The following is a 23,229-nucleotide window of genomic DNA, read 5'->3' as shown; positions in this document are numbered from 1 at the left end:
ATAAAACTCTATTGTTATGTAATGGTATGTATTTATAATCAATGCAATAATAAAGAAGAGAGGGAAACATTGCAATTGTTTTTAAAGATTGATAAGATATTGAAAAGAAATGTGAAAGATTTATAAGGAAATTTATACCAGTTATTAGAATGAATTTGAATAATTATTTTGCTTATTAATAGTAAATAATTTATAAGATAAAACTGTATGCAATGGTATGCTTATTAACAGTTAAGTAATAATGAAGAAGGGAGGGAAACATTTCAATTGTTCTCAAAAGTTGATAGATATTGAAAAGAAATGTGAAAGATTTACAAGATTCATACCAGTACTAGAATGATTTTGAATAACTATTTTGTTTACTGTTTATATACACTGCTCAAAAAAATAAAGGGAACACAAAAATAAGACATCCTAGATCTGAATGAATGAAATATTCTTATTCTTTGTTCATTACATAGTTATACTTTGTTCATTACATAGTTCAATGTGCTGACAACAAAATCACACAAAAATTATCAATGGAAATCAAATTTAGCAACCCATGGATTTCTGGATTTGGAGTTAAACTCAAAATTAAAGTGGAAAAAAACACTACAGGCTGATCCAACTTTGATGTAATGTTCTTAAAACAAGTCAAAATGAGGCTCAGTAGTGCATGTGGCCTCCACATGCCTGTATGACCTCCCTACAACGCCTGGGCATGCTCCTGATGAGGTGGCGGGTGGTCTCCTGAGGGATCTCCTCCCACACCTGGACTAAAGCATCCCCCAACTCCTGGACAGTCTGTGGTGCAACGTGGCATTGGTGGATGGAACGAGACATGATGTCCCAGATGTGCTCAATTGGATTCAGGTCTGGAGAATGGGCAGACCAGTCCGTAGCATCAATGCCTTTGTCTTGCAGGAACTGCTGACACACTCCAGCCACATGAGGTCTAGCATTGTCGTGCATTAGGAGGAACCCAGGGCCAACCGCACCAGCATATGGTCTCACAAGGGGTCTGAGGATCTCATCTCGGTACCTAATGGCAGTCAGGCTACCTCTGGCGAGCACATGGAGGGCTAAAGAAATGCCACCCCACACCATTACTGACCTACTGCCGGTTTGGTCATGCTGGAGGATGTTGCAGGCAGCAGAACGTTCTCCACGGCGTCTCCAGACCCTGTCACTTCTGTCACATGTGCTCAGTGTGAACTTGCTTTCATCTGTGAAGAGCACAGGGCGCCAGTGGCGAATTTGCCAATCTTGGTGTTCTCTGGCAAATGCCAAACATCCTGCACGGTGTTGGGCTGTAAGCACAACCCCCACCTGTGGACGTCAGGCCCTCATACCACCCTCATGGAGTCTGTTTCTGACTGTTTGAGCAGCCACATGCATATTTGGGGCCTGCTGGAGGTCATTTTGCAGGGCTCTGGCAGTGCTCCTCCTGTCCCTCCTTGCACAAAGGCGGAGGTAGCAGTCCTGATGCTGGGTTGTTGCCCTCCTATGGCCTCCTCCACATCTCCTGATGTACTGGCCTGTCTCCTAGTAGCGCCTCCATGCTCTGGACACTATGCTGACACAGCAAACCTTCTTGCCACAGCTCGCATTGATGTGCCATCCTGGATGAGCTGCACTATCTGAGCCACTTGTGTGGGTTGTAGACTCCGTCTCATGCTACCACTAGGGTGAAAGTACCACCAGCATTCAAAAATGACCAAACCATAAGCCAGAAAGCATAGGAACTGAGAAGTGGTCTGTGGTCGCCACCTGCAGAACCACTCCTTTATTGGGGATGTCTTGCTACCTGCCTATGCTTTCCACCTGTTGTCTATTCCATTTGCACAACAGCATGTGAAATTGATTGTCAATCAGTGTTTCTACCTAAGTGGACAGTTTCATTTCACAGAAGTGTGATTGACTACATTGTGTTGTTCAAGTGTTCCCTTTATTTTTTTGAGCAGTGTATATATATATTGTTTTTGCTATGTTTTAGAATTTTTCTTTTTACATTTTCAAGGGGAAGTACCAAGCAGAGTCTGAATGATGAGATTTACATGATATAAAATAGATATTAGAAATTTGAATGTTATAATTTTAGAATGCACAAATTCAATGTTTAATGAGATTTCATATGATAATAACAATAAGATTTAAAGATGTTGCACTTCGATTGGCAATCATAGGGGGAATTTTGCTTCTTAAGAATGTTGGAAGAGAACATATGAAATTGTAAACAAGACAGACGAAAGTATCAATACAATGAATAAAAAGATATAAAAATTTAGGTAAAATAAATACAATTGAATAAGAAGAAAATGAGATAACCATAAAAGAAAATTAAGAGAAGTAAAGGGAGAAATAGTGAGAAGTTAGAAAAAGAGTAATAAGATATGAAGTTGAATACATAAGATGAATATGCATATGAAATTGTGTCTGTATGGAAATGTGATAACCCGGAACCATGCTGTACTCAAATAAGATGTTTTATTTGTTTTGTTAAAACTCAATAAAACTTTATTTTAAAAAAAAAAGAGTACTGGGCCTAAGATGGAACCTTGTGGCACCCCACTGCTTCCTTCCTTCCATGTAGACTTAGACCCATTAAGGACTATTTGTTGAGTACAGTTTGCCAGCCAGTTGCGAGTCCATCTAGTGGTGGTGCTATCGATTCCACTTTTTTCTAGCTTATTAAGAAGTAGGTTGTGGTCTACTTTGTCAAATGCCTTTCTGAAATCTACATATATTATGTCCACAGTATTTTGCTGGTCTACTAATTTAGTTACTGTGTTGAAGAATGAAATAAGATTGGTTTGGCATGATCTCCCATGCTGACTGCTAGTTATTATTTTACTTGTTTCTAGATGTTGGTAGATCTGTTTTTTTATTATCTTTTCCAGTTTCTTCCCGGGTATTGATGTTAGGCTGATTGGTCTATAGTTTCCTGGGTCTGTTTTTTTCCCCTTTTTTGAAGATGGGAACCACATCAGCTCTTTTCCAGTCCTCTGGTAGTTCCCCGGTGCTCTAGGATTTTTGAAACATATGGTGCAGTGGTGCTGAGATGTTCTCTGCCAGCTCCTTTAAAACTCTGGGATGTAATCCATCAAGCCCCGGTGATTTGTGTTCATCAAGATCAGACAGGTGTTCTCTTACAATTTTTTTTTTTTTTTTGCTTATTTTAACTTTTATTTCTGGTCTGTCTTTTACAGTTATGTTTTTGGTGGGTTGAGCTATAGTTTCTTTTTGCGTGAAGACAGATGCAAAGAATGAGTTAAGCAGTTCTGCTTTCTCTGTTGCCTGTTACTTCCTTGCCATCTTCTCTCTTTAGTGGACCGACTGTTTCCCTGATTTTTTTCTTGTTATTTATATGTTGGAAGAAACTTTTTTTATTATCTTTGACTTTTGTTGCAAGTCTTTGTTCATTCTGAGCCTTCGCTATCCTGACTTTGTCTTTGCAGATTCTGGCTATCTGCTGATATTCTGCCTTAGTTGCATGTCCTTCTTTCTATTTTTTGTACTTGTCCTTTTTTTCTTTCAATTTGCCAGAGAGATCTTTATGCAGCCATGCTGGTTTCTTCTTGGATTTCTTGTTTTTCTTTCTCAGTGGTATTGTGCTGGTCTGGGCTTCCATGATCATACTTTTTAGAGTTTCCCAAGATTCTTGAGTTGTTTTCCCCTTTAGGATTTTCATCCATGGAATCTTTCCCAAGTTCTCCCTGAGTTTATTGAAATCAGCTCTTTTAAAATCCAAGACTCTGGTGTCATTATGTTCTGTTGCTTGTGTTTGTGTTACGTTGAATTCTAGTATGACACGGTCACTTTCACCCAAGGTTCCTGCAGTTTCAACTCCCTCTATCACTTCTTCTGTTTGTAAGAATTAAGTCCAGTATGGCTGTCCCTCTAGTTTCACCCTCTACCTTTTGGACAACAAAGTTGTCAGCTAGGTTGGTTAGGAACTTACTTGATTTCTCACTTGGTGCAGAATTAGTTTTCCAATTGATATCAGGGTAATTGAAGTCTCCCATTACTATTGTTGTGTGTTTCCTGCATATGTTTGTTAGTTGGCTGGCAAAAAGGACATCTATTTTTTCTGGTTGATTGGGTGGCCTATAATATACACCTATGGCCATGTCATTCTTTTTTTTATATATATATATTCACCCATATGCATTCTAGGAGGTTTTCATCTTTGGTTTCATGCATTTCTGTAGCAATACAGTGCAACTGTATTACATACATTTACATACAGTGCAACTCCACCTCCACTTTTATGGGGTCTGGTTTTTTTAATAGTTTGTATTTTCCAGTATGTTCCAGTAATGGGTTTCATTCCACCAAGTTTCTTTTATTCCAACTATATCATATTTACCTTCATGTATTCATAGTTCGAGTTCACCCTTTTGTTCCCCAGACTTTGTGCATTTGTATATAGGCACTTGAGATCTTTATGTCTGACACTGTGTTTACTGTCTACATAACCTGTGTTGTGCCTGCCTGCCCCTACTTTCTTGCCACCTGTTTGATTAATGCACATGGTATGGCACTCACTAATAAATGCTTGGTTTTGGTTGGTTTGATTGGTTTGGTTTGATTATCAAGGTTGATAATCTTACCTGCAGAAACATCTATTTTGCATGCACTGGTATCCTTGTTAGTTTTAGGTTGCTGGGGACAGAAATGTTCTGAATCCATCAATTCTCTGTCCCTGCTGTTCAGTTTAAATGTTTATCCAGGAAATCTGTGAATTTAATGCCAAGTAACTCAGTCCCTTTCTTTGATGGATGCAAACCATCTCTTTTATAGTTTTTCATTGGACCAGCTGCAGACATCATGACTAATAAAACCAAAGCCTTCCCTTTTACACCACTCCTTTAGCTACACATTAAACTCTACTACACGCTGCCCTTTCCCTTTTTGATCCTTGTATACTGGTAGAACCTCTGAAAAGATAAGCCTACAGCCTATATCTTTCTGAACAGAAAGTACATCCTTCTGGGACAGCTCATTTGTACCAAGATGTATAATAGCATCAACATCACAGTCCTTGCTGGCATTCTTGATTATCTTAAGAATACGCTTGTCTCTGCTGGCAGTAGCACCTGGTAGACACCCGACCTCTTTCAAAACCTCAATATCCTTTCCTAAATTTACATCCCTTACAATTGAATCCCCAACCAGAAAAGGTGGCTTCTCTTTTTGGATGCCTTGCTCTTCTTGTGTGACTGGTGCGTAATACCTGATTCACACTTTCTCCTTTCCAAAGTAAGTTCTTCTTCTAGGACCATGATCCCCGGCTTACTTGAGTTACCATTATCACAACTACCTTGACCTGTCACTTTAGTGTCCCTATTAAGGTCAGCAAGGGCACTGTATCTGTTATGCAGGGACACAGCAAAAGCTTTGCCTTTATGGTCCACAGCTCTCACCCTGCCAGATCCCACGGTTGTCCATACTGCTCTTTCCCTGTAGGATCTTTGTGGTCGTGGGGACTAGTAGCACGGCAGCTCAATAGATGGCTGGATTGAGCACCTAATTTCTGCTTGGAGAACACAGATTAGAGATTCTAGATAGGTAATCTGTCCGTGTAGACTGGTAATTTTTTTACAAAGAGGACAATATCCAAGTTTGAAAAGGGTACTGCAAAAGACAGCTGTAAAACAAGTATTACACTGAACTAAGCCAGTCATTTTGAAATAAAATAAAATCACAATCTCAAGCGCACTTACCTGAAACTTATTATTGGTATTCTTGGTTTATAGTTATATGATTAGCGCGCTGTTAGGTGCGCGGGCTGCTATCTTTCTCCTTTCTACTCCCCCTCTGCTTCCTTCACAAGCAGCCAGCAGCTCCTCTCACAACCTCTGGGAATTTGAAATGCATTAAACCATTACCAGTCATCTTGCTTATTTCTATGAAGAAAAACCAACTGAATGGCTAGGACTACCATTAGGAATGCGTGAAGTGGTTTTTTCCAGTTGATTTATTCCTGTTTTCTGTAAAATAATGTGTCAGCCTCCAAGAATCCTTCTTCTGCTTATCTTTCCGGCTGCCATAGAAACGGGGGGAGGGAATAATAAGTGGACTTCATGGGGGGAAGAGTGCTGGAGGTCTGAGATGGTGAAATGTAAAAGTTGGGATGTTTTCTTGACTATGCTTACTTGTTTACTGCACAGATGTAACCATCTTGGCATACCAGATGTCTGAAACACCATCTGAAGATGCCCCACATGATATTATACACATCTCAGATTGGATAGCCAGTTTGAATTATTGGGGATGGGAACAAAGGGTAACTTTCTATATGTTATTTTCGTGCCTATTGCTTCAGATCTTGTATCCTTCTGATGCTACCACCAATTTTCAGTAAAAGTCCTTTTCTCTATAACAATGGAGTCTAAGGTTTTCTTTCTTGGATTTTGAATGGAGCCTCACCTGACATAATGTGTAAATAATGGCTTCCTATCTGCAGGCAGGGGGGAAAGGGACATATTGGCAATGAGGTTTAATCAGGAATTGTTAAACTAAAGTGATGCCATTAATTCCCCTTAAAATCAACTAAACTTTTGAAGCAATATTGAATGGATTGTCTTGGCTGAATGAAGTGCCATACCTGTTTAAATGGCTACATAAAAGTAAGCTGTCCTTTGTCTAACCATATAAATTCTTGCTGAAAAAAATTAAAAAATATTATGGATATCTTTTGGACAATTAAAAAGCAAAGCAGGTATAATGAGATATATAAAAGATGAATAAAGTAGAAAAATTCTAATTTTCCATTGCACAGCACCACCATTTGTGGCTTAACATGCAAGAAAGGCTGACAATAAGTTCAATAAAGAGATCAAAGGATCTATATTTGGAAAAAAAATGCAATACACTTATAAGGATACTCTATTTTAAGATGAAAGATTTAAAGAAACTGCAAATTCTTGCTACATATAAAACCAAAAGCAGAACGTTACATTTTCTTAGTTTATTGGGTTTAGGCAACTGTAGTGCTCAGTATGTTATTTGGAAAATCATGCATGCAGCGCCTCTTAATGTCTTATACATTTTATCTGTAATAATAGTTTTTATTCACAACATTCACAAATCCACATGATAGGAAAATACCCTATTTATAATTAGAAAGAGCATGGTTTTCTTTTATAGTGAATAAAGTTAACAGAATTTCAACAGTGCAGAAGATATAGGTGAAATATACAGGCTTTAAAGAACATATTAATTTTTTTAAAAAAAGAGTAAGCTATTATATTAATTCAACTAACCTACCAATTAAGGATTCGCTTTCTCGCACAGGTGATAAACTTTAAAGGTTATCTGTAGAAGCAAATATAACACATGGACACAATGTTAACTATAATAAGCATTTATTTCTCTGCACATTTTCAATCTTCTGTTGACTGACAGCCTATCTTGCTATTCCATGCTATATTGTGAACTTATTTCACATTGAGACTGCACTACACACTTTCTCAAGTTAGAAGCTTGTAAATTCAAGATTACAAAGTCATAACCAAATATTTAATTTTTTCCATGTACTCGTAAAAAAAAAAATTAAAATATTTTGTCCTAATTTCCAAGTCTGTAAAATCCGAGAGATTTTAAAGAAATTTACAATAAAAAAGGATGGGAAATAAGAAGTGTACAGAACTAAAGTATACAATAACTGAGAGAAAACATGACAATAATATGACCGAGACCAGCTCTTTAAAAATTGTATTTGCTTCACACATCTGCCATAAGGAAAAATACATACATATCACAGAGAAACACACATCTCCATCAGATTTTACAAAACAGTGTCTCTTTTCTTCTTAGCCCTCTCTTCCTACACAAACATGCCAGCTTGATAGTTTCATCAAATAATCAAGTACAGGATTTAATTTTGGCTTGCTATAAGATATTCTATCAATTAAAATTGGGATATATTTATATATGTGAAAGGATACATTTTAATAACATTAAATACACAAGACATGTATAAAGAAAAGGTTTTGGGGAATTAGAAGGTATTCTTGAATTTTCTAGTAAACAGATTCACCCAAGACCTATGAGTAAGGGAAAATCAGTTATTATTAAAAAGTAGTGCATTTTAAAAATTCAGGATGGCCTCAGAATCCCACCACTCAGACACACACATATTCTGAATCTGTATGCATTGCAGTACATTTTGTGGATTAAACATAATTCATAATTATGATTCTTGACTCTTGACGAATGTATCTTTTCTTTTATGAACATTGAAAGCATTTGCACCAAGACAAATTCCTTGTGTGTCCAATCACACTTGGCCAATAAAGAATTCTATTCTATTCTACAAGGAGTCCAGACTTTAATGAAACCTTTTAGACAATCGTCAATTATTTTGGCATAACCTAAATCCATTTTGATTGAATTCACTTATTTCTGGGTACTTTCTACGTAGACATGAATAGATTCACATGAACTACTTACATATTAAAATTAATTTCACTGCTATCATCCCATTGTAATAACAATGTGAAAGGACATTTACAAGTAAACTGGTAAAAGGATTCTTTTGCACACTGCAATTACACTATTACCTTCCTCACTACAAACTGTGTTTTGACTTGTACTTCAGTAGTGAAAGTATAAGTAAATCAATGAACATTATATTAATTCCACAATCTAGTCTGGGCATTATACAAATATACTGAATTCACACAGCATGGCATGTCCAAAGAACTCCCTGCTCATGGCATAAGATAAGGAAACCTTAAGTTCCTATAAATGTGTCCATTCATCAAAACTCTATAGAAATTTTGATGGTGCTTTCCAATTCCAGAAAAAAAAACTAAGATAAAGTCAGCTTAATACTTCTAAGTATCTCCTCACCAACTAAAATCTGGTATACCTCCAAACATGCTATTTATGTTCTGAACTTAAATGAGTACAATTCCCTTTCCTGTAGCAGCAGTTGAGTAAGTGCCAAGCAGAAGGTTGTTTAAAAAGATAATAAAGTTGTGACCAATACTAAGGAGCAATACTAATGTGATTTAATAGATAAGTTAAAAAAGAATACATGAAAGTCTTTGTATCTTCACATATTTTTTCCTCTAGGTAAAAAAAATAACTTCATAATTTTACTCTTAAGTAGGGATACAGAATTCTTACAAGTTCCCTTTTAACCTCTCAGAATCATATTTGTTATAGTGTAAAAGTCAACTTTAAAAAACCTTAACATGAGCGCTAATTTAATTGTTCTATCTGATTGACTGAATCAAGCTTGATTCCATATAGCTTCTATAAGAATTTTATGGACTAACATCCATTGCATTCAATACATTCCAATTTGAACAGAAATTATATCATATATAATACCAACACATAAGAGTAAGATATGCACAAATAAAATACGATTCTCCATTTTGTAATCCTTGCAAAATCCAGAGTAATGAGTGTGTAGGAAGTAAAATCTACTGTCCTAGTGATTCATCAGTGTGAAAAAGGAATAAACTATTTTATTTTTGACTGAACTTCAAACAGGATTGCTTTATTTTAGTATCCTAAAGCACTCATAAATAAAATATCCTATTTGTGATTAACATATTCATACAGGTATTAGTAAAATTCAATTTCTGGATTCTCTATACCAGGGGTCCCCAACCACCGGTCCGCGGACCGGTACCGGTCCGTGGAACAAATCCTACCGGGCCGCTGGTTTGCTAGGCGCCGCCATCTTGTTTTGATGAAAAAGTGCTTCCGGTGAGCTTTTCCGGAGAAAGCTCACGGAAGCACTTTTTCATCAAAACAAGATCGGCGGCGCTTCATGCTGAGCTTTTCGGGTAGAAAGCCATTTCTACCGGAAAAGCTCACGAGCGCTAGCGCCGCCATCTTGTTTTGATGAAAAGTGCTTCCGGTGAGCTCACCGGAAGCACTTTTTTATCAAAACAAGATGGCGGCGCCCAGCCGATGCCGGTACCGGGCTGCGGCATAAAAAAGGTTGGGGACCACTGCTCTATACCATTTCTGGATTCTCTATACCCTTTAACTGACCAAGGTCACACCAAAATGCAATGTGCAACATTTCAAAAACCACTACTCATACTAATTAATATAAGTTAGTTTACTGATAATGTGCAAATACACTTTATTGGAGAACTCATATTGATTAGTGGTTTTCAGCGTAATCAGAATGAGGGCACAAAGTACCTTCTGTGCTGTAAACATCATGAATTCTTCACATAAGTGAAAGCTGAAAGGCCTAAGAAAGAGGGTGCAAACATTTCTTATGCTATCAATGGCTGAACTCAAGTTTTCAAAAAAGAACTTGGAACAGTTCTGCATTTGGTTTATGTCTGCTCCACTGTCAAGCAGTTTCAAGGGAACATAATTTTTAAAAGCATACTTTTACTTTTTAGCTTTAAAATACAAAGTCCTAATGAAAGCATGCACCACTATTTTTTCTGTGTAATATGGTATAATTATTTAATTACCAGTGTTAGCATGACTTGGTGAATGCTATACAAGCAAAAGAGACTATAAAATCACTTCTGATTGTACTCTATAAATAAGATTGTACAGTACTTTTCCCTCCTCACCATGATTCACAATATCAAAACAGCAATTGTGTAGACTTAATTTACCCTGAAAAAAGCAGCATTTCAGATTATCCTTTTCTGTTCTTTGAGTCCCCCTTTTTCAGTAGTTTACAATCTGGAAACATAGGGAGCTCTTGTTTTCCAGCGTGCTCTGGCCAGATTAGCTCTGGTTCTTCACAGTTTGTCTGAATTAACACTTCACAAAGTAATTGTTCAATGCTTATAAAAATATGCATAAGGACTACTAACAAGCAAATGTAATTCTGGGGGCTAGAACAACAGTAATCACTTGTTTTCCTGCATACATTCTTCAAAGAAAATCCATCTTGGATTCAGAAAACCTTTTCAACCTTTCTTACAACCATGGGATAAGAGTATGTATCCATAAGCTAATCTTTAGTGCAGCATGAATGAAAAAGAGGTTTTTCTCTCAAAAATTGAAAATGATCTGGTTGAGAACTGAAAAATTCCCCCAAATTTTCACCTATGGCTGAGATTTCAAAAGCCCACCTCAATACAAAGTAGACCTTGTATTCAGGCATACCGCGGCATTTCACATTGCTCACAACGATTCAGTGCTGGATGATTCAAGAAAGTACAGCTGTCACAATTCCATGGAGCTCCTTCAAAGTCCTCATCTCTTGGCTGTGATCGCAGAACTTGCTTGGAACTATTTTGATGGTCTATAAAGAATCATTTTTCTTATAAAATATAATACTTTTAAATTTATAAACATCATAGGTCAATAATAACATTAGTGTTAATATTTTATTTGGCATTCATGTATAAGCACACCGTAAGGCCTGTTTGTTTTCTCTACAATAATCGTTGATTTGAGAGAGTGACGTCTGAATTTTCTATACCAGAAGATGAACTAGAATCTGGGTCTCCAGTACTACACTTTAACTACATACCAAATGCAATATTGTGAAAATAAATTCTGTTCTCCACATGATTTTTGTCTCCAGTAAATAAATATAAATATGCATGTGTGTGTGTGTATTGTGTGCGCATACACACACACACACACACACACACACATATAATGTATAATCTTTTCTGCCAAATTTTGTCATTTGATATAGATGAGATCTACCAGACTGAATTTCAATGTCATTCTAACAAGAAAAAATTACTAAGATGTATTTTACCATCCCAAATTAGAACTGTTTCTAAGAAATAATGTGTTGAGCTCAAACAATTTATTAATGCAGGTATGGCACATTCTTACTTTAGCTACATAATAACTATTGGGAGCATAGTTATTTACCTATCAAGAATGGTCCAGAACAGCGGTCGCCAAAAATTTTGGTAGGCCGAAGAAATGGCCCCCGAAACCAATTAATCTGGGCCGTGCAGTTCTCTCGACTTCCAGCTCTTCGAGGAACCCTGGAGTCAGGTTCCAGAGATGCACATGCCAACCAGCTCCCACACATGGCGGCGGCAACAACAGTCCCCATCCCCAGTGCCCACTGTTAGCTCTCCCCATTAGTTCTCTAGCTTTGAATTGCTCCTGCCTCTCTTTCCTCCCCCATCTGCAGGCGCCCATCTGCAGGCAGGCAAGGAAAGGGAGATGGAGCCGTGCGCAGCTCTCTGCTCTTCCAGCCCTCTCTGCCTCTCCCAACATCGAAGCCTCAGAGACATTGGCAAAGCCGCCACAGCAGTAGCGCCCTGAGTTACCTTAGCATGCTCGGTTAAGTTAAGAATTGCCCTACCCAGAGGAGGTGCTGGAGGAGGAGGAGGAGGAGGAGGCAGGAGCAGAGAAGCAAACAACTCAGGGCGCTACCGCTGTGGCAGCTTTGCCTGCGTTTCCGAGGCTTCGATGTTGGGAAGGGCAGCGAGGGCTGGAAAAGCAGAGAGCTGCGCATGGCTCTGTCTCCCTTTCCTTTCCTGCCTGCACGTGGGCGTGGGGAGGGGAGCAAAGAGAGAGAGCTGGGAGCAATTCAAATCTAGAGAACTAATGGGTAGAGCTGACAGCGGGCACTGGGGGAGGGGACTATTGTTGCCACTGCTGCCGTGTGTGGGAGCGTGCATCTCAGGGACCTGAGCCAGGAGGCGCAGAAACTGCAAGTGGGAGCGTTTGCTGGTTTTTAAGATCTCCTGGAACGCTGTAGATTGGTGTTTTGTAGGTCTCAGTGAAAGAGTGATTTTTGTTTCACCTCCTTCCTCTCCTGGTAATGCGAGAAATGCTTTCTCTCTCTGGTAATCCGAGTGATACTTTCTCCCTCTCTCTCTCTCTCCTCTCTTTCTCTCTCTCTCCCCCCCTCCCCTGCCCCTAAATAATCACTGGCTGTGGCTGGATTTGGCAGCAAAGTGCCCCCAGTGACACCTTTCCTTGCCTGTCTCCAGGTGAGGCTAGAACCACCTCCCCCCCACCCCAGCTTTTCCTCCGCTGCAGATCTGAGCTCTCTCAATCTTCCACCTGGCATCTGAAAGGCTCTTCTGTCTCTTTGGAAAGTGCAGGTGGGGGGGGAGGCTTCCAGCCCGGAATGTTTTATTTTGTTATTATTAAGCATTTACATTTTTGTTATAATTAAATAAGTGTGTGTGTGTGTATAATTTTTATATTAAATATTATTTAAATTATATATATATATATGTATATGTATATGTATATATATAATTACATTTATATTTAATATAAAAAATTATATTAAATATATTAGCTTTTTAAAAAAAATCGTATTAGTGGTCCTCGGGATTTAAAAGTATGGATTTGGTGGGCCCTGGGATCCAAAAGGTTGGCGACCCCTGGTCCAGAACATTACTCTGACATGTTACTTATAGGCTGATTTTGATTAAACGTTTATTTTATACTCTAACAAAGTATTTCCTATATTTTACTCTAATTAATTAAAGATTTTGAAAATACTACACAAAATGGTGCATGGAAAATCATGTATAAATGCCTCTATCTTCTACAGAAGGGTGAACTATTCAATATTTATATATGCACTTTAGATTATATATAATGTACAATCTCCATTCATTTGAACATTGTCAGCAAACTGATTTATAGCAATTACTGTATATTTAATAATTTTTAAACTGCATTGTTTTTCTCTCCAAGGATCATAGTTTGTACAATATGACCAAATGGCAACAATATTTATACTTCTGTAAACTACTATTTCTATAACTTCTACTCAAATATGAGAGAAATGTAATGTAGAGAACCTATAAAGCTAAATATGGCATAGGGCTTGATGCCAGAATTGTAGTATCTGAATAACTATGGGATTGCTTGTCTATAGTTATTTCTTCCTGCCCAGTATATTTCAACAGAATAGGTGCACTCTAGGTTCCTACCATTAACTGCTGTCATTCTTGTGGGACCTAGGAAGTGTGCCTTCTCTGTTGTGGCCATAAGAAACATATACATCTAATTTCCTTCCTTCTAATATAAGAATCCCTCTGCAAAAAAATTCTACAAACTACATCTTGAACATTTATGTAGTGACTCACCTTTTTTACATGGCTTTGGTGGCACAACAGGACCAGGCTCTATATTATCATAAAAATTATTCATGGCTTTCAGGTCAAAATTTCCTATTAATAAAAAGCAGAAAATAATGTACTTTGTTCAGAACAAATGTTTAAAAGGTAAAAGAAGTTACTGGTTAAGTGTGCTTTTGACATGAAATGATACTGAAATGAAGCAAACAACAGTGTCGTAAAGTCGTATAGCCTTGCTATTCTGGAAGCTGCCAGTATATGACAAAGAATGCTTGCAAATTTTGTCACTTATGATACAGCTAGAATCAGTATTTCCAAATACATTTTAACTAAAGTATCAAAACAATACATCGAGTAAAAAGAAAATAGATCTGGTTATCTTTCTATGACTATCATAGGAAAACACAATAATATTCATAAAATCTCTTAAATTCTTACATAAAGCTCCAAAACAATGCATTTCAGATACAGAAAATCATTGAAAATACCTACCTCTAGACTGAAGGAGGTCAATTTCTTTCTGAGTACAGTCTACATTTATCTGGAGCTGCCTATTCATGCTTCTCAATCTTGTCATCTCCTCAGGCTAGCAGAGAGAATCAAGAATAGAAAATAAGTAAGCTGGCACATGTATGTATGTATGTATGTATGTATGTATGGTATTCAGCTTTGTTCGGGTATTTTCCCAGGTCATTATCGTTGTGCTTTTAAAGTTGTAGCAATGTTTCGGCAGAATCTCATCTGCCATCAGGCTTCTGTATTGTGTTCGTCTGTGAGTCACACTTTTACAGTTGTTTCAGTTTTAAATTTGGGGCTAGCCTACTGCTGTGCCAGAATGGTTTTTTCTTCATCCTGATTGGTTGAGAGTCTTGGTCTGTGTTTATTGGTCTTGCAGTTTGCTGTGTTCTGCCTGATTGGTGTTTCTAATATCTTCTGTCTGTTTTGTGGCTTTTTTTGGCTTGGTTTGCTGGCAACATTGTGTTCCTGCATTGGAGGCTTTTAGTGCAGCTTGGCTCCGAGTAAATGGACAGTTATAATTTGTTAGGAAGCTAGGTTTCATCTGGGTGCATGGTTGGGGTGTGTTTGAGCTGGAGGTATCAGAGGGGATCTGTTTGTGCCCAGGTGTTTGCCTAGCTTGTGGTGTGGAGATTTTTTTGTTTGTGAGTGCAGGCTTCCAAATAATTGACAGTCTGCTGGAATCATTTCTTCTATTCATGCTTTCAGGTCTTTTTTCAATCTCTATAGCTTCTCTGATAATTCTGTGGCTGGGGTTTTCTATAGTGGCTAGGGTTTTGGTGCCATTGAAGTTGATGCTATGACCTGTGGCTTTCATGTGTTGGACTAGTGAGGAAGTGTGTTCCAGCTTTTTTACTGCATTTTTGTGTTCATCCAGGCAGGTACTTATTCTTCTATTGGTCTGTCCAATGTATGTGGCTGGGCATGATGCACAGGGGACTTCGTATATGCCTTGGTTTTCCAGGTCAATTTTATCTTTGGGGTTTCTAAGGATGGCTGCTATTTTTCTGTCTGTTTTGAAGGCAGTCTTGATGTGATGCCTGTGTAGTATCTTACATATATATATATATATATATATATATATATATATATATATATATATATATATATATATATATATATATATTATTATATATATATATATATTATATATTTGTTATTGGTTTCTCCGCGTAAGATTGGAAGTATCTAGGCAACGTTTGATGAAGTCTCATTCATCATCTTCAGGCATGTGTCTTCAGCTCTGTGCTTCTCAGAGTGATGTGAGCTTGCAGCTGCTTCTTCCTTTTAACTGCTAGTGGGGGTGTGACTTGATTGGGTGGGGGCTTGGCTGTGTTCTGATTGGGTGGGGTGTGTTCTCATTGGTTGGGGGTTTGGCTGTGTTCTGATTGGTTGGGGGTTGGCCGTGTTCTGATTGGCTGGAGGTGTGTTCTGTTCAGGTGGGGGCTTGGTTGTGCTCAGGTTAGTCTTAGTTGCTGGGGGATTTGAGTTGGTGAGCTGTGATCTTGCTGTTTGGCTTCGAGTCCCCCAGCAACTAAGACTAACCTGAGCACAACCAAGCCCCCACCTGAACAGAACACACCTCCAGCCAATCAGAACACGGCCAACCCCCAACCAATCAGAACACAGCCAAACCCCCAACCAATGAGAACACACCCCACCCAATCAGAACACAGCCAAGCCCCCACCCAATCAAGTCACACCCCACTAGCAGTTAAAGGAAGAAGCAGCTGCAAGCTCACATCACTCTGAGAAGCACAGAGCTGAAGACACATGCCTGAAGATGATGAATGAGACTTAATCAAACGTTGCCTAGATATTTCCAATCTACGCGAGAAAACCCGAATAACCAAAGATCCACATACAAATACCCGAGAACCTCAGAAATATATATATATATATATATATATATATATATATATATATATATATATATATATATATATATATATATATATATATATAATGTATGTATGGCGTTCGGCTTTGTTCGGGTATTTTCCCACGTCATTGTAGTTGTTCTTTTAAAGTTGTAGCAACGTTTCAGCAGAATCTCATCTGCCATCATCAGGCTTCTGTATAGTGTTAGTCTGTGAGTCAGACTTTTACAGTGGTTTCAGATTTAAATTTGGGGCAGCCTATTGCTGTGCCAGAATGGTTTTTCTTCATCCTGATTGGTTGGGAGTCTTGGTCTGTGTTTATTGGTCTCGGAGTTTGCTGTGTTCTGCTTGATTGGTGTCTCTAATATCTTCTGTCTGTTTTTTGGCTCTTTTTGTATCTTGATTGGCTGGCAGCATTGTGTTACTTTATTGGAGGCCTTTAGTGCAGCTTGGCTTCGGGTAAATGGACGGCTATCATTAGTTAGGAAGCTGGGTTTCATCTGGGTGCCTGGTTGAGGTGTGTTTGAGCTGGAGGTATCAGGGGGGATCTGTTTGTGCCCAGGTGTTTGCCTGGATTGTGGTGTGGAGATTTTTTTGTTTGTGAGTGCAGGCTTCCAAATGATTGACAGCCTGGTGGAATCATCTCTTCTATTCATGCTTTCTGGTCTTTTTTCAATCTCTATGGCTTCTCTGATGATTCTGTGGCTAGGGTTTTGGTGCCATTGAAGTTGATGCTATGACCTGTGGCTTCCATGTGTTGGACTAGTGAGGAGGTGTGTTCCAGCTTTTTGACTGCATTCCTGTGTTCATCCAGGCGGGTACTTATTCTTCTATTGGTCTGTCCAATGTATGTGGCTGGGCATGATGCACAGGGGACTTCGTATATGCCTTGGTTTTCCAGGTCAATTTTATCTTTGGGGTTGCTAAGGATGGCTGCTATTTTTCTGTCTGTTTTGAAGGCAGTCTTGATGTGATATCTGTGTAGTACCTTACTAATTTTGTCTGTAGTACCTCTTATGTAGGGCAGGACAGCTGTTCCATAGGTCTGTTCATCTTCTGGGTCTCTATTATGTTTCAGTGTGTTTTTGTGGATCAAGCTGGTGATTTTGCTTTTGTGGAAGCCGTTGGCTGTCAGTACTTTAGTCAGGGTGCATAGTTCAGTCTTAATGTGTGTCTTGTCTGCCAGGCGTTTGGTTCTGGTAATTAGTGTTTTAGCCACGGAGTTTATCTGTGCTGGGTGGTGGTGGGATTGGGCGTTGAGGTAGCGGTTAGTGTGTGTTTTCTTCTGGTATACGGTGTGTCCTAGTGTGCCATCTGTTTTTTTGTAGATTAGTACATCTAGGAATGGTAGTTGTTTGTTTGTTTCGTTTCCATGGTGAACTTGATTTTGGGGTGTGTGCTGTTTAGGTGTGTTAGGAAATTGTTTAGGTTTTCTTTTCCATGGGGCCAAATCACAAATGTGTCATCGATGTATCTTAACCATAGTTTGGGTTTGTGGATGGCATTGGCCAGGGCTCTGGATTCGAATTATTCCATGAACAGGTTTGCAATGACGGGTGACAGTGGTGATCCCATAGGGGCTCCTTCAATATGTTTGTATCTTTGTCCTTTGTATATGAAATATGTGTTGGTTAAGCAGTGTTCTGTTAGTTCCATGAGGTGTTTAGCTGGTTGGTATTTATTTTTGATGATTTCAAAGGTCTCTTTTATCGGGACTTGAGTGAATAGTGAAACCACGTCGAAACTTACAAGCAGATCTTCTTGCTCCACATGTAGATCTTTGATCATTTCCAAGAAGTGGTATGAGTTTTGTACATGTGAAGCTGCTGTTTCAGCATGGGGCTGTAGCTGTTTTGCTAAGTGTTTAGCTAGGTTTTGTAGTGGTGCTCCTCTGGAGCTGACTATTGGTCTGAGAGGTATGCCTTCTTTGTGTATTTTTGGGAGGCCGTATAGTTTGGGGCATCTGGAAGATTTTTCTCTTGGGATGATCATCTGTTGGATCTCATGTTGCTCATGTGGCTGGTTATAATTTTCTTCTTGGTTAATTTTTCCAGATATGTGGTTGGGTCTGTGTTTATGGGTTTGTATGTGGAGTCTTGGAGTAGGTCTGTCAATTTTGTTTCGTAGTCTTTTCTGTCCATTACTACAGTGGCATTCCCCTTGTCTGCTGGGAGGATGATTATGCTGCTATCTCTTTTCAGGGTTTGTAGCGCTTTAATTTCATTTTTCTGCAAGTTGCTTTTGGGTGGTTTGCTTGTGCATAGGATGTTGGTAACTTGGTGTCTTATTTTATCAGCTTCATCAAAATAAGACACAGACGAACACAATACAGAAGCCTGATGATGGCAGATGAGATTCTGCCGAAACGTTGCTACAACTTTAAAAGCACAACTATAATGATGTGGGAAAATACCCGAACAAAGCTGAATACCATATATCTATATCTATATCTATATCTATATCTATATCTATATCTATATCTATCTATCTATCTATCTATCTATCTATCTATCTATCTATCTATCTATCTATCTATCATCTATCTATCTATCTATAAAATGTTTAAATAATATTTAATATAAAAATTATACACACACACACTTATTTAATTATAATAAAAACGTAAATGCTTAATGATAACAAAATAAAACATTCCGAGCTGGAAGCCTCCCCCCACCTGCACCTTCCAAAGAGACAGAAGAGCCTTTCAGATGCCAGGTGGAGGATTGAGAGCTCAGATCTGCAGTAGAGGAAAAGCTGGGGGGGGAGGTGGCTCTTTCCAGCCTCACCTGGAGACAGGCAAGGAAAGGTGTCCCTGGGGGCACTTCGCTGCCAAACCCAACCACAGCCAGTGATTATTTGGGGGCAGGTGAGAGAGAGAGAGAGAGAGAGAGAGAGAGAGAGAGAGAGAGAAGAGAGAGAGAGAGAGAGCATCTCTCGCATTACCAGGAGAGGAAAGGAGGTGAAACAAAAATCACTCTTTCACCGAGACCTACAAAACACCAATCTACTGCATTTCAGGAGATCTTAAAAACCACCAAACGCTCCCACTTGCAGTTCCCGTGCCTCCCGGCTCAGGTCCGAGATGCATGCTCCCACACACGGCGGCAGTGGCAACAACAGTCCCCTCCCCCAGCGCCCGCTGTCAGCTCTACCCATTAGTTCTCTAGCTTTGAATTGCTCCCGCCTCTCTTTCCTCCCCCCGCGCCCACGTGCAGGCAGGAAAGGAAAGGGAGACGGAGCCATGCGCAGCTCTCTGCTTTTCCAGCCCTCGCTGCCCTTCCCAACATCGAAGCCTCAGAAACACAGGCAAAGCTGCCACAGCGGTAGCGCCCTGAGTTGTTTGCTTCTCACTTCTGCCTCCTCCTCCAGAACCTCCTTCCCTGAGTTGTTTGCTTCTCACTTCTGCCTCCTCCTCCAGAACCTCCTTCTCTGGGTAACTTAACCGAGCATGCTAAGGCAACTCAGGGCGCTACTGGGTGCAGGGGGGGGGAGGAAAGAGAGGCAGGAGCAATTCAAAGCTAGAGAACTAATGGGGAGAGCTAACAGTGGGCATGGGGGGTGGGGACTGTTGTTGCCGCCGCCATGTGTGGGAGCTGGTTGGTGTGTGCATCTCAGGAACCTGACTCCGGGGTTCCTCGAAGAGCTGGAAGTCGAGAGAACTGCGCGGCCCAGATTAATTGCTTTTGAGGGCCATTTCTTCTGCGGCCCACCAAAAATTTTCTACGGCCCACCGGTTGGCGACCGCTGCTTTAGAAAGACAACTTTTGTCTCCACATTAAAAAAAAAATCAATGCTCAATTCCAAGAGCCACAAACTGGAAAGGATAGATTAATAGTTTCCTTATCCAATTGAAAATGACTATTTTCAGTGTTTTGTCTATCAATTTATATATTAAAATGCATTCTTCTCATCTTTTTAATACTTATAGGCAGTCCTCAGGTTACAATGGCAATTGGGTTTTGAATTTCCATTGCTAAGCAATGTGGTACAACCTCAAGTCCACATGGGCAGGGAAGCCAGCGATGCAAATAGGTTGTTGGTGGCAGGCTCTTTGGAGCATGAACAGGTTGGCAGAGGCAATGTACAGGCCATTGGAGGTCATGGGCAGGAGTTATAGAGAATGAGCGGCTGCAGGCAGGTCAGCAGGTTTGTGGGTGGTTGCTACAAAGCGCAAGCAGGATGATTTGGGGGAGATGCTTGATGTTGTATTCTCTAGGAGGCTACTTGGGAGAAAAAGCAGTGGGAGTAACTTACTGGAATAACTTGTGACTTTCCCTACCACCTTGCCCATTCACTTTGCTTGTGGAGGCTGACAGGAAATGGTGCAAATGACAATCAAGGGAGGCTGCAGTGGCCCTAAGTGTGAACCCAAAAATAATGAAGTCACTGTGGGTGCTGCAATGGCCAGAATTTTGAGAACCAGTCATAAGTACTACTTATTCAGTGCTACCATAACTTTAGTGGTTGCAACCTAAGAACTACCACGTTCCCTCGAAAATAAGACCTGATCTTATTTTCTTTTGGGTTTGAAAATAAGCACTTGGGTTTATTTTCAGGGAGGTCTTATTTTTTTTGACACGCAGGAGGCAGTGAGCACGGGAGCCAACAGGAGTGGGAATGCAGCTACCGTTGGCCCCGCCCTCTCCGTCCCACTGTCTGCTTGCCCACGGCTGCAATGGGCCAAGCTTTTGGCACACCCTCTCTGACTGCTGGCCCAGCTGCTGCTGGGACATTTCTCGCCCTTGTCGAGTGCCGTACTGTCCACAGCTGCCCATGCTGCTGCTGGCCTCGCAGAGCCTCTTCGCCCTCCTGGCAGCTCTGCTCTTGGATGCCCTGCTGGGCTGCTCCTGCCTGGCATGGGGTGAGTCATCCCAGATCAAAAACCTCTGGAGCGCCACTGGCCTGCCAGTGTCCCTTCATGAGTGGCCAGTGGAGCCATGCTGCCTGTGCCACCTCACCCGCCACCGAGTAGGCATTGCAGGCTGGCACTCAGTAGCCCAAAGGCAGCAGCAGGTGAGGTGGCACAGGCAGCATGGGTCCACTGATGGCTGCTCGCGAAGGGGCCAGGCAGGCCAGCGGCGCTCTGGTGGTTTTCGATCTGGGATGAGTCATCCCACGCCAGGCAGGAGCAGTCCAGCCAAAAGCAGCACTGCCAGGAAAGCAAAGAGCCCGTGAGAGGCCAGCAGCAGCATGGGCAGCCGCTTGGCCACTTTAAGACTTGTGGATTTCAATTCCCAGAACTCCCCACAGGCCCCCCATTTTCCTGCTGATCGACCTTTCCTTGAGGAGCCCTACACAGACCATATCCCAAAAATGCTCCCACCAAGACCTCCAGCCTTTTAATCCTGTGCAGGGAAGGCGGAGGTTTGGTCTGAAGCTGCAGCAAAACATTGCACTGGGAGGCCTCGTGACTAGCACTGAATTGCACATCTTGCTCTAGTGAGAGGGGTGCAGGCTGGGTGCTTGGCGGCCAGGGAAGATGGGATTTGGGGGTACAAAGAAGGGACGATCTTCCCCTTCCTCCTCCGCCCTGCTGCAGGGCCATCACGGAGCTCGTGCAGGGCAGTGTGACTGCTGGCAAAGGGGACCTTGGCAGGCCGGCGGCAGGGGAGATGCTCTAGAGATCTGGGCCAAGTTGCCCCACAGGCAGAAGTAGCCCAGCAGGGCTGCTTAGAGCAGCACAGCCAGGAAGGCGAGACTAGCAGCAGTAGCAGGTGCAACAGGCCCAGCAGCCAGGCAGAGGCGGGGGGAGAGGAGCCATGCACCGCATGGCTTTCTGCCTCATCATAGCAGCAGCTTGAGAAAAACCCAAGCTCCAGGCCTGGCAGAACGTAAACTGTGGTCGCCGCCTGCTCCAGAGTCACCCTCAGCTGCAAGGTTGCTTGGCACTGGGGGCAGGGCTGGGGCTGGCAAGAGTGCACTGGAAACACCTCCAGGTGCCCAAAGAGACAGAATGAAGCAGCTCCTGGCCCTCACTGGCTCAGCTGATCCACAGGGCCGCAATTAAGGGGCTGAGCCTCCATGAGGTGACCAGGGAAGGGCTTATATTAGGCCCATCCAAAAAAATCAGGCTAGGGCTCATTTTCAGGGTAGATCGTATTTTACCTGAAGTTACAAAATACTGCTGACATGCCTTTTCAGAACAACTCCAAACCAACAACAAACACTTGATTTGTATTACAGAATTTGGAAGATTATAAAGGATAGGAGGCAAATAAGAGAACATGTTGTAACGAGCTGCTGAAACAACTCAACCGAGACTTACATATTGGATGAAAAATGATGAATTTAATATATAATGAATTATTCATACTGTCAATTGAAGAACAATTTTATTTTGATATAATTATAGAAAAATTGCTTACTGTTGGGATTGAGGTTGTACAGCTCACTCTTCTCAGACGCCTTTGCATGAGATCATGTTCCATATTATTTACTTCACCTTTAAGTTTCTCAAGTTCTTCATTCTCAAACTTCAGCTCCTTTGCTAACCTCTCCATCCTTGCACGTTGATGTAACAGCAAAGCTAGTGAATTACAAAGAATAATATGCATAAAATTAAGAAATCCAACTTTTAACTACAGAAGTACAAACAATTGACCTTTTCAAAAACAGAATGCAATCAAATGCTGAGATACAAATACTTCATGAGAAAGGAACAAGAGCTATACACATAATATTCCTCCATAAGGAAGTTCATTATTTTACATACTCATGAAGATAAGGTAATTTCGCTTAATGCTAATTGGGACCTGAATTTTGATCAGTAAAAGTAATGCAGTTGTAAAGTGTGATATCGCATGACTGTGCAGCTTACTGATAGCAGT

The 23,229-nt window shown here is 40.6% G+C and overlaps 1 protein-coding gene across 3 annotated transcripts in view; it reads right to left on the bottom strand.

Annotated features, from left to right (window-relative positions):
• Window positions 1-9,960: 9,960 nt before the first annotated feature.
• Window positions 9,961-23,229, bottom strand: part of TAB3 (TGF-beta activated kinase 1 (MAP3K7) binding protein 3) — a 56,136-nt gene continuing 42,867 nt past the window's right edge. For all 3 annotated transcript variants that reach the window (XM_026680415.2, XM_087966874.1, XM_087966875.1), the window contains 4 exons: window positions 22,768-22,928; window positions 14,496-14,589; window positions 14,013-14,096; window positions 9,961-11,230 (listed from right to left, as the gene is read on the bottom strand). In XM_026680415.2, coding sequence (XP_026536200.1) covers window positions 11,082-11,230; window positions 14,013-14,096; window positions 14,496-14,589; window positions 22,768-22,928 — 488 coding nt within the window. In that variant the 3' untranslated portion in view covers window positions 9,961-11,081. The remainder of the gene's footprint in view (window positions 11,231-14,012; window positions 14,097-14,495; window positions 14,590-22,767; window positions 22,929-23,229) is intronic.

This window comes from Notechis scutatus, chromosome 5 (assembly GCF_049901735.1).
Source record: "Notechis scutatus isolate UNSWTSFEM ecotype Mainland chromosome 5, rNotScu1.2, whole genome shotgun sequence".
Lineage (NCBI taxonomy): Eukaryota > Metazoa > Chordata > Lepidosauria > Squamata > Elapidae > Notechis > Notechis scutatus.
The sequence above is the reverse complement of the archived record's forward strand: the minus strand, read 5'-3'. Positions and strand labels throughout refer to the sequence as shown.